The 12,224-nt window shown below is 39.4% G+C and overlaps 1 protein-coding gene across 4 annotated transcripts in view; it reads left to right on the top strand.

The window, feature by feature from the left end:
• CWF19L2 (CWF19 like cell cycle control factor 2) overlaps window positions 1–8,611 on the top strand; it is a 119,928-nt gene extending 111,317 nt beyond the window's left edge. For all 4 annotated transcript variants that reach the window (XM_035723044.1, XM_035723042.1, XM_035723043.1 and 1 more), the window contains exons 16-18: window positions 707–787; window positions 5,419–5,520; window positions 7,977–8,611. In XM_035723044.1, coding sequence (XP_035578937.1) covers window positions 707–787; window positions 5,419–5,520; window positions 7,977–8,120 — 327 coding nt within the window. In that variant the 3' untranslated portion in view covers window positions 8,121–8,611. The remainder of the gene's footprint in view (window positions 1–706; window positions 788–5,418; window positions 5,521–7,976) is intronic.
• Window positions 8,612–12,224: the final 3,613 nt, after the last annotated feature.

Here is a 12,224-nt window from a genome sequence, read left to right as displayed (position 1 = left end):
ATCCCGTGCCTTTTAAGTATGAAACAGCAGTATATCTGATGTTTTTAAATGTGCTTATTTGAATGTTAATTTTATGTTTAAAATTTGCTTCATTAACAATGATAACTGTACAAAAACGAGAGTATTTTATACTCATAATCCTGGCTTTTCTATTAAATATTTCTTCACCGTAAATACTAGTTTTCTTGCTTAGCCTAGAAAGTCTTATAATGCCACTTCTGTGTATTTTTTTTTCCCCCGCATTTTTACTTCTTTGTTATAGGGCCAGAGATAGTTCAAGTGCTTGGTTGCCAGAGAACATATAAATTACTCTTGATTTTGGAAAAGGGCAGTGAAACTAAACAAGTTTATTTGAGTAGGTTTTTATGAATGAGATAAGGAAGTTGTGAACTTTTTTATTTGCAAACTTATGTTTAATGTTAAATTGCTTAGTCTTATAAAGGATTGTGTTTGTCATGTAAAGTTGGTCTTGAAGTTAGTACAGGAATTAAGAATGAGTAAAATAATATCTTGGCTAAAGATAGGACTTTAAAAAAAATCAAGAAGGTCCAATTTTAAGTAACAGAAATTAAAGCCTCAACCCATTCAAAATAATGAACTACCATGTGTAATATGTTCTGTGATTAATTCATTATATTACTTTATTTTTAATCTCTTTGTATTTGCTTATAAACTATTTTTCCATTAATAAATGGCTATTTCTTAGAAAGCCATAATGGAATCTGATGAAGAATGGTCCATGAACAAGAAATTGATTGATCTCTCTTCAAAAGATATCAGAAAATCTGTAAGTATTCCCCCCTCCATATAAGAAATGATGCTGGTGTTTAGGATCTTCATTACTTTTCACATCTTACTTGAGAAAGAGACCATTTGGCTGAGTGATCAGAGGTCACTTTGATGGCAGGATCACCCTCAGCTGGAGGGGCTCCTGTCATGGACTTCGCAGCCTCCGTGAGAGGGGCCTTCTGGTTACTTGAATTATAATGAGGGAAACACTTTCCTACAGGCTCCTCTTCAGTTTTTTTTTTTTCCTTATACAGAGACTCCCTGTTAGGTTCCTTTAAAACAGTGGTTCAGTTAGATTATGGCTTCATTATTCTTTGGTGGAGTTTCCTAACCGTGTTTCATAGTTAGTCTTGATTTGCAGATCATCTCTTAGATATGCTACACATGAGTTGAGTACTCCTGCAATGACCTCTCTCTTTCCTAGAAATAGAAATTCGATAGAATAAAGATAGAACAGAACTGTGGATTCCTTTTTGTTCTTCTGTTCATAAAGTTATTTATTGTATGGTTGCTTGGTGAGTGACAGCTAGGAACAGAACAGAGAGGACCGTGGACCTGGGGGCTTCAGTCCACGGCAGGGATGGGGCACTCCAGCCTGTGCTAAATCGTTCTGCTGCCCAGTGTGTAAATGACGTTGTGTTGGAACACAGCTACACCATTTTGTTATGTGTTGTTTTTGGAGGCTTTCATGCCACAAGGGTGGAGCTGAGAATTTGCACCAGAGACCATATACTCTACAAAGTCCAGAATATTTTATTTAAATTAAAACTTTTGTAAGTTTTTTTTAATACACTGACCCTTGTTCTAGTAGATGACACTAGCCTATTTTTCTTCTATTTCTTCTTTTGGAAAGCCAAACTCCTGATAAAATGACTTGCAGGATTTCTCATTACATTTATTGTGTCTTAGTCAAAAGATTGAAATTTCATTGCATTACTAAAGATAGTTTTAATGCAAAGGCAGAACATTGTCTACAGTTTTCTCTTTACTTGCTGGTGAATTGGGCCAGACAATACATTTAAAAACAAAACAAAAACCACCCGCACAAACATCCTCCTTGTTTCTGTTTTCTCTGAGTCTGTAGAGACAGGTATCTAATGCAGGCACGTCTGTTGTGTTGTCTGAGCTTTCCACTTCTCATATCATAATTTCCAATGCCATTGAATATTCTTTTATAACCTGACATTAATGGCGTTTGAAAATATTTCCAAGTAGAAATTGTAAAAGAAATGTGTTATTCTCCATTTGCTACCCTGTATATGCAGTTTTCTTGCCGGTAAACCGTCTAGTACCTATTGTATGTCTGTTTTTAAAATGTGCACAGTACTTGAGTTAAATACCTTGAGGGCTTTAATATTAACTTAACCAATATGGAAAATGAGAAACCGATCTCTGTAGGAATGGTAGTTGTGTATTCTACTTCGCAGCATTGCAAAGATACCAACCATTGCCTTTTCTAAGTCACCACCTAGTATCTGAGAGTCACAGCAGACAGGGAATGAGCCAGACGACCTCTTAGCTTTAGGATTCAATAATTATGTGGATGGAACTGTGAAGAGAACTTGAGTATTAGGAATAATTCCAGAGGAGGTCACTTTTTAAGTTAATAAACTTTCCACTGTCTTTTTAAAATGATGAAAGTGTTTCTGAGCACAAAGTGAACAGTCTTGACTTACTTTAATGTTATTTTTATTCTGGAAGAACCTCATTATACTTACTTTTCAAGCTCTCTGTCCTTGGTAGTTTCATAAAGTGTTGACCTGCTTCATGGGGTGGGGTGATTTTTTTTTTTTTTTTTTTTTCCCAAGTAGATCCTTGGCTTCTAGCAGAGATTTATGTAGTGGTAATTCATTCTGATTCTTTGTTGACTCATATTTTTTTGTGGTGAGGATAAACTTCTCTTTTTATGCCCATTTTATTTCCTTTCTGGATCTTGATTTCTTTGCCTGTGTGAAGTCTGGGTGAAGGTCATGGAAATTTATGAGCGAGATCTGTATGTTCCTTGTAGAGCAGTTGCATGTTCCTAACTAACTTGTCAAGAAGAGTGTTCATTTTTCACAGGGCTATTTTATTGAGATTTCATATGAATTCTTCCTGAACTTTTAAATAGTATGATTTTAGTTTAATTTTGTGATAACTATAATTGGAAAAGCACACTTAGGGATTTTTAAAACTGAGGAAGGTTCATGTCAAGGGAAATTTGGGTTTACCCAGAGACATTCAAACTCAAGGACAATTATAGGAAGTCAGGAGTAATATCTGGAGTATTAAAAGGGGAAAATTCAAATATTACTGGTTGGGTTTGTTTGTTTGTTTGTGTTTTACCGTCAGTAAAATGTTTTGCCGTAATTCTGTCAATATCTTTCAAGAGTGAGAGCAAAGTTGTTAGTCCTTCGGCTGGTCAAGGCGGGCAAAGCAAAGGGGTAACGGCGTGTGCTTTGATGCTAGAGCCTTCACAGGGCCTCCTGACTGACAGCCGTTCCAGTAGGACAGTCAGTAGTCCCCTCTGCAGCCTCGGTGAGAGAACAGAGATGCTCGTGGCAGCCCCTGTTCCTCATGTGCGAGTAGGGAAAGTCAGGCAGTTACATCACAGGCTGTCGAGACCCTTGGTGTGTACGTTCATTTCCTGCTGGTGATGTCACAAACGAACACAGATTTATTATAATTCTGGAGGTCACAGATATGAAATGGGTTTCACTGGACTGAAATCAAGGGGTTCACAGGCCTGCATTCCTTCTGGAAGCCACAGAGAAGAATCCGTGTCCTTCCCTTCTCCAGCTTCTAGAAGCCACCTGCATTCCGTGGTTTGTGGTTCCTTCCTTCATCTTCAGATCCAGCATTGTGGGATCTTACAGTCTTTCTCTGACACTGACTCTCCTAACTCTTTCTTATAAGTATCCTTGTGATTGCATTGGGCCCCCGTGGGCCCATTTCATGATATCTCCTCATTTCAGTATCCATAAATTAATTGCATCTGTGAGGTCCCTCTTCTCAGTCAGGTAATATGTTCATGGCAAATAGGGGATTAGAACATTGACATATTTTAGGGCCATTATTCTGCCAAATACAGTATGATACGAGCAGAGGGCATGGGCAAAGCCATCACAAATTGCTTCTTCAAGTTCTCTCTCCCCAGAAGTACTGTCTGTTAGTTGGTGTGGTTCTGTAGCATTGTTTTAGCCATTCCCATTCATGGTTCACATGTGATGATCTTCTTCAGATAACAGAAATATGCTCATGGAGCCTTCCATTCTTTTCTCTTTGGCCACCATGTTTGGACAAAGCACTGTTGTTTGGAAGACAGAAAAGACACTAGTGTTTGAAGAACCCTCTCTGTGCCAAGCATTGGGCTAGACACTGATGTGCATTTTCCTAGTTCATCCTCGCAGTGAACCTCGTAGCTCTTCCCAGTTCTCATGAGATTCAGAGATGTTAAATTACTTGCCTGGGGTTACAGAGGTATAAGAAGCAGAGCTGTGGTCGAGGCCTTATCTGTCTCTTGACTTTGTTTTTTCCTGTCTAGGTCATACGTGTTTATCATATTTTAAAAATGAAAAAATACAAAGGCACAAAACAGTTACCCACTTCTCTGTATTTTATGTTATATACTATTTTGTAAACTGATTTTTTTCTTATACTTTTCCTATAACATGAACAACTCTAAGTCCTAATCTTAACTGCTTTATATTATTTCATGACAACCACTGTCTTTCCACCATACCATACTGTCTCCTTCCAAGTCATGCCTTCTTGAGGACAATATAAAATACATATAGTTGAATAGACATGTGATTCAGTGTCAAAATAGATGTGTGATTCAGTGTCAAAATGAGTGTCATGCCTTCTTGAGGACAATATAAAATACATATAGTTGAATAGACGTGTGATTCAGTGTCAAAACGAGTAAGTCCTGACTATATGCAGGAATCAGGACCCACTTGAATAATGTGTAGTGACAGATTATGGCTTGGAGGGAAAACTTGCAAGGACACAGATTGATAAAGCCAGAAATTATGGACTTTTCCAGTCAAGATAGAGTTCAAACTACGTGTGAGTGTGTGTGTGTGTGTGTGTGTGTGTGTCTGTGTGTGTAGAAAGAAGGAGAGATGAAAAGATAATAGTTAATCCTGGAGAAAATTTGAAATGAGGTTGGTAAACTAAGTATTGCTATACCCATCTCGCTAGTTAATAAAAAATTGTGATTGTCTGGGTTTAGTTTATCTTTGATAAATAAATACTAAGGTCTCAGATTATAAACAAAGCTCTATGTATATGGGTAGGCCTCTCCCTGTTCTGCTTTGTGAGGGAGATACAGGGAACCATATCCTTATTCTTTTTGTAATCTAAGGAAAAAATTAGTACCTTTTCTTTCCTGTTTTCCCCTAAGACAGGAAAATAGTGGTTTTGATTCTATTGCTGGATGTTATGAAGAGCTGAAAGATTACCATGTGAAATGTTTTACTTTGAAAGTTAGGTCATTGCCTAAGTATTTCTAGAATTGGGAATTTATTATATATGTTTGTCTTGAAAGGGTGCTTAATTACTGTCATGTCTCAGAGCAGGAGAAGGAATTCAGTGGAACCTTGTGATTCCGGGCTGTGTTCATGTGTGATTTATCTGTTTATTTAGGTACCCAGAGGCTTACCTTACTTCGCTGTGGATTTTGGCCTCCAAGGAGGGTTTGCCCATGTCATTGAAGATCAACACAAATTCCCTCATTACTTTGGAAAGGTAGGCTCACAGATTTAATAAAATTCCAGAGGTTAGCAATTTGGTAACACTTTTCTTTCAAAGGGAAATCTAAACTTTGGGCATCTTATAGAGTGAAGTTGGTGAGTACTGTTCCACCCAATTTTTAAAGGAAGAAGCTAGAAACTATTAATAAAAATATACCAGAATATTCATAACAGGATTGTCACTCTGCAACCAGACATTTGCAGACGTGGTCAAGAGTGCTGGGAGTTGCTTTCCGGTCGAGCCAGCCAGGCTTGTGTCAGAAAGGGTGACACCGTTGACCCTCAGAGTGAGCTGACAGTGAGCCACATTTTGTTCGGAGCGCTCCGTTCTGTAGATATGGTTACTCTGGTCATCTTACGGATGAAGAAGCTGAGCCTTCAGACAGAACCAGGGGTACAGGCGCCTCTCGTGTGTGGGTGCAGTAGACCCCTTTGTGTATAGTGAAGCACTGTCCAGCCTGAGAAGAACGTAAGACTCTATCGTTTCACACTGCTCCCGGGTTCCCGGGCAGGTGTCTGAGGGCTGGTCTAGACTGCCGGTACTTTGATCACTGCACATTGCCCCGTGGGGTACAGCCTGTACGTTTAGGGTCTACTGAAGTTTGTATCAGGGGCTGGAATGAAATTAATACGACTGCTGAAATAGTAATACAGTCTGAGCAATAATAGTTCTAGAAGTGACCTTTTAATCGAGCATAGTTTGGGCCTTTCTGCTCATGTTTTCCATAAATTATTGTCTCTACTGGTTCCTTTGTTTGTTTCCCAGTGAAAAAGGTTCCCTTTTCCACGAAGATTTTTCTGATTTATCCAAAAATAGAATCTTTTTTTTTTTTTTTTTTTGAGTCTCCATATAGTCAGCCTTGGCATTTACCTTATTCTGCTTTCTAAGATGGTTCTTTGTGTAGTTGGGTTATTCTTCCACAGCTCCACATTCTGTTATGAGTTCTCGGAAGGCACATAGATTTATGTCCGTTCTCTTTGTATCCGCTATGATATTTCGTACTTGCTTGGACACAGTTCGGTCCTCTTGGTAAAAAATGTTAAGATGTTGTCCGAGATCTCACCACACAGCCCTGTAGAAGCAGACGGAATATGCAGAATTTGACCCTGAGTCCAGTGTTTTCCTGTGTTGCCCTCTAAACATTACATGTCTTCCCCATATCCTTATGTACGTGGACACTCGCAAGCTTAAGTTGCGTTAATTTCTGCTGCTAACACCACAGGAAGAGAATCATGAGGAAATCATGTAGGATAATAAGCAGACTAATCAAAATCTGTTTCTTACAGGGCTTTGGAATGTGACTTTTAAATGAAGGTGATTTATAATTTTTAATTCTTAGTTTATTCGGATTAGTATTAAAATATGATTTTGTTTCCTGAAAAAAGATCTCCAGCGAATAGTGGAAGAATAGTGGCTTGTAAATATATGGGGTAGTAGAGAGAACACGAGCCTGAGCTTGGCCTGCAGTCCAACAACAAAGTTCATAACCGCTAAATTTTGGTTAACCTTTTCTCCATATCATTTACCAGAACAGCTCAGAAGGACCAAAATAAGTAAAGTTCACCCTCTCTTTCTCCCCTTTGCTCCTCTCTGATGGATGTACTAACAAGCAACAAAATGGACAAATTGCTTGACAGGAGGCAGAGCCAGTGCTCCTAGAATTAGAGGGTTTGCATCGTTAGAACTAATTGAAAACAAGATTTTTTTCCCCCACTTTAAGTTCCAGCTAGTTAACATACAGTGCAAAACTAGTTTCAGCTGTAGAATTTAGTGACTCAACACTTCCATACAGTACCCGGTGCTCATCACGACAGGTGCGCTCCTTCATCCCCAGCACCTGTTTCCCCCTCCCCCCACCTCCCCATCAGTTGGTTCTTTCTAGTTAAGAGTCCGTTTCTCGGTTTACTACTTTTCCCTGCTCTGTTCATTTGTTTTATGTCGTAAATTCCACATATGAGTGAAATCATATAATTGTCTTTCTCTGACTGACTTATTTCCCTTAGCATTATACTTTCTAGCTCCATCCATGTTGTTGCAAATGGCAAGGTTTCATTCTTTTTATGGCTGAGTAATATTTCATTGTATGTATATATATACACCACTTTATCCATTCATCAGTCGGTGGACACTTGGACTGCTTCCATAATTTGGCTATTGTTGATAATGCTGCTATAAATATCAGGGTGCATGTACCTTCGAATCTGTATTTTTGTATCCTTTGGGTAAATACCTAGTAGTGCGATTGCTAGATTGTAGGGTAGTTTTATTTTTAACTTTTTGAGGAACCTCTATACTGGAAAATAAGATTTTTTTAACTTGAAACTAATATTTATGTAAAATTTGAACATCCTCACAGAGAACTACTAATTTTATATTTAGTAGCTGAATAAATAGAAATAGTTTCATTCTGTTTTCAGACGTGTGTCTGTATTTTTCTCATTCTTTAAAAGGAAATCATTGGTGGGATGCTGGATATAGAACCAAGACTCTGGAGGAAAGGGATCCGGGAAAGCTTTGAGGATCAGAGGAAGAAAGCCCTGCAGTTTGCTCAGTGGTGGAAACCATTCGACTTCACCAAAAGTAAAAAATGTTGAGTCATACCTTTCATTTTTTAAATTTCTTCTTCAGATTCTTTTCAGTTTTATTTCCATTGTGTCTGACTAGACCACTGAGCCTCGGGCCAGAGGGAGAGAAAGTCCCACTCTGGGCCTCAGACACCCGGGCACCACTGGGCGGCGTTCCCTGTCCTACCTTGTCCTGCGGCTGCATTGTAGTAACTGGGGGGCGAGACCAGATACAGGGGGCCCCGCTCACATTCCCGTTCTGTACGTACGTCTTGGTGTTCTCGGCTGTGCAGTTGAAGATGTGGAAGGACTTTTCTGAAGCATTACCTGGGAGGTACAGCAGATCGTTGGTTCAGAGGGAAGTGGGTCTGCTTCAAGATTGTGAAGACTATGGTCTGGCTTCTCTTGAATATTTTAAACCAAATTGGCGTCTCTTTCTTTTCTACCAGTAGTCACTGCTCTTCTTTTTATCAAAGGAAAAAGAATGTCCCAAGAATAATAAAGAATTAAATGAAGCATAATGTGTTCATGATTTGTTTTTATTTCTGGATTTTTAAATAGTGTCTTTGAATTTTGGGAATTTTAAAAGTAATTGTTCCAAATGACACAAATTTATAGTTGTTTGGGGTTTTGAAAGTTGAAAATTTAAGCCACGCCATCATTTTGGGGTTGTATTATTACAAAATCGTAAGTGACAAGAGTATTCTAAATGTCCAGAGCACATTCTGTTGCCCTGTATTTGATCTACACTTCTTCATTTTTCCTTTGTTCTTATGCTTGGCGTCAAGAGAAAGCCATATACTTATAAAATATGACCATGGTATAAGAGTGCGCTATTTTTTTAATATGGAAGATATTTTTGTTGCAACCGTTTTTCAAAGATACTGGGTTTTGGAGCTGATCCTTGACATTTTGTCATGAAATGTTGATTACCTAGAATCAGTGTGGTGCATACTCCGGAGTAACTCTTAACTCTCTGTAGTTCTTTTTAATATCGACATCTTTTTATTTCTTTGGTATGTTAAAAAATGTTTATGTTCTAGCTGTAATTTTAAAATTTCACATGTAAATTGAAGTTTAATGGTTTTAATTTCTCAATATTTGCAAGTTGAATTTAATTATAATTATCAGATAGATACTTGCTAGTATTATATTTACTGCTGTTTTCAGATTCTTTGAGCTTTACTGCAGAGCCTTAGATGAATGTGTAATGTTTGTTTATTTAACCTGTGAGTTAACAGTTGTTTGCAGGGCATTTTGTTTTGTGCTGGTAGTGCAGAAATAAAAAGTACTTCCCCTACTTTAAATTATGTTCTAGTCTAGTGGAGAAGGAGACGTGTACATAAATAATTATAGTACAAGAGAAGTTCTTCCCCCCTTTTAATTTATTAATTAACGTAATGTATTATTTGTTTCAGGGGTACAGGTCTGTGATTCTCAGTCTTGCACAATTCACAGCTCTCACCATAGCACATACCCTCCCCAGTGTCTATCACCCAGCCACCCCATCCCTCCCACCCCCACTCCAGCAACCCTCAGTTTGTTTCCTGAGATTAAGAGTCTCGTATGGTTTGTCTCCCTCTCTGGTTTTTTCTTGTTTCATTTTTTCCTCTCTTCGCTATGATCCTCTGCCTTGTTTCTCAATTTCCACATGTCAGTGAGATCATGTGAAAATTTTCTTTCTTTGACTGACTTATTTCGCTTAGCATAATACCTTGTAGTTCCATCCACGTCGTGGCAAATGGCAAGATATCATTTTTTGATGGCTGCATCATATTCCATTGTAAATATGTGCCACATCTTCTTTATCCATTCATCTGTTGATGGACATCTGGGCCCTTTCCATAGTTTGGCTATTGTGGACATTGCTGCTATAAACATTGGGGTGCAGGTGCCCCTTCGGATCACTGCATGTGTATGGTCAACTAATCTTCGACAAAGCAGGAAAGAATAGCCAATGGAAAAAAAGACAGTCTCTTCAACAAACGGTGTTGGGAAAACTGGACAGCCACATGCAGAAGAATGAAACTGGACCATTTCCTTACACCATACACAAAAATAGACTCAAAATGGATGAAAGACCTCAGTGTGAGACAGGAATCCATCAAAATCTTAGATGAGAACATAGGCAGTAACCTCTTCGACATCGGCCACAGCAACTTCTTCTTAGACATATCGCCAAAGGCAAGGGAAGCAAGGGCAAAAATGAAGTATTGGGACTTCGTCAAGATAAAAAGCTTTTGCACAGCAAAGGAAACAGTCAACAAAACCAAAAGACAACCGACAGAATGGGAGAAGATATTTGCAAATGACATAGCAGATAAAGGACTAGTATCCAAAACCTATAAAGAACTTAGCAAACTCAATACCCAGAGAACAAATAATCCAGTCAAGAAATGGGCAGAAGACATGAACAGACATTTTTCCAAAGAAGACATCCAAATGGCCAACAGACACATGAAAAAGTGCTCCACATCGCTCGGCATCAGGGAAATCCAAATCAAAACCTCCATGAGATACCACCTCACACCAGTCAGAATGGCTAAAATCAACAAGTCAGGAAACGACAGATGCTGGTGGGGATGCGGAGAAAGGGGAACCCTCCTACACTGTTGGTGGGAATGCAAGCTGGTGCAGCCACTCTGGAAAACAGTATGGAGGTGCCTCAAACAGTTGAAAATAGAGCTACCCTATGACCCAGCAATTGCGCTACTGGGTATTTGCCCCAAAGCATGAGAAGTTTCTAGTGCGAGGTATGTGCCAAGTGTATTGGACATCAGTGCTGAGGGACTAGGTCACACTCCTCTCTGTCTGAGTGGGGGACTTTGCTTCCTATTTTACTGAGAAAACAGAACCACATCAAGGAGATCTCCTCCCACGTCTCTCAGCATACCTGCATCTATACCTGTTTCTCTCCTTTTCCTCGGGAAATAAATTATTTTGTTGTTCTTATCTAGGTCTAATCCACTCATTTATGTTCTGGATTTCATCCATTCTCACCGACTCAGTTGGCCCTACTCTCCTTGTGTTATTAGGTTTTTTCCTCTCTGGAAGATTATCCCTTTCAGCACCCAGAAACACTTTATAACAACAAATCCTGACATCGTACCCTCCCTAGCTACGTTTCTTCTCCACCCGACAGCACAGCTCCTTTCGATAATATCCGTGTCCTCTCTTTCCGTTCTCCTCCTGTGCTCCGACTTCATCCTCCCATTCCACTAAAACACCCTCCGTGACCCTTCCGCACGGGCACATCATGTGGTGACTGCTTAGTGGTCCCCTAGCTCCGTCAGCATCACTGACATCTGTAGACACTTCCTTGCTCCTAGAACACTGTCTCTTATTTCTCCTCCCTCCTTACTGGCGACCTCCTCCCAGTCCCCTTCGCTGGTTTCTCTTCATTTCCTCAGCCGCTAAGTGTTGAAATGCCCATCCTCAGTTCTTTTCTCTGTACGCACACACTCTCTCTCAAGGTAATGCCATCCTTAAAATGGTCTTAAATGCCATTTTTAGGTTGGTTCATTTATTCAAGAAATACTTGTTTTCTGTATGCCAGTTCCTGTTCTGTGTGCAGGGAATACATTCATGAATAAAACAAGAATTCCTTCTTTGAGGAGTTTACATAGTATCAGGGAAGATCGACAGTAAACATTAGACGTAATAAATAAATTATCCAGAAAATGTCAGAGGTGGTAAGCACTATGGATAAAGGCAAAGTAGAACAAGACAAGTAAGATGTCTCCCAAATTTATGTCTTCATTTTGGACCTCGTCAGTGAACTCCAGAATCCTATATCTAAGTATCAAGTTGACCTCTACTGTATCTTATCTGAAAGAAGGATATGCAGACTGAATTTTCCTCCTGTTCCAGTTATTTATAACAACCACTTTATTGTATCTTGTGGTTTTATAGGTGAGGAATTTGATTAGGGCTTCGTGGGATGGTTTGTCTGTACCTCTGAGGTGTCTGAGGCCTCAGCTGGAGTGGCTCAGACATCTGGAGCTGACTGGTGACAGTGTGTGTAGGGCCTCTGTTCTTCGTATGGTGTGTGCTGGGGTTGGAGTAGTCGAAATGGTCCTTTGCTCACAAGTGTGGTGCCTGGACTGGAATCACTGAAACCGCTCGGGACAGGCT

Source organism: Zalophus californianus, chromosome 11 (genome assembly GCF_009762305.2).
Source record: "Zalophus californianus isolate mZalCal1 chromosome 11, mZalCal1.pri.v2, whole genome shotgun sequence".
NCBI lineage: Eukaryota > Metazoa > Chordata > Mammalia > Carnivora > Otariidae > Zalophus > Zalophus californianus.
The sequence above is the reverse complement of the archived record's forward strand: the minus strand, read 5'-3'. Positions and strand labels throughout refer to the sequence as shown.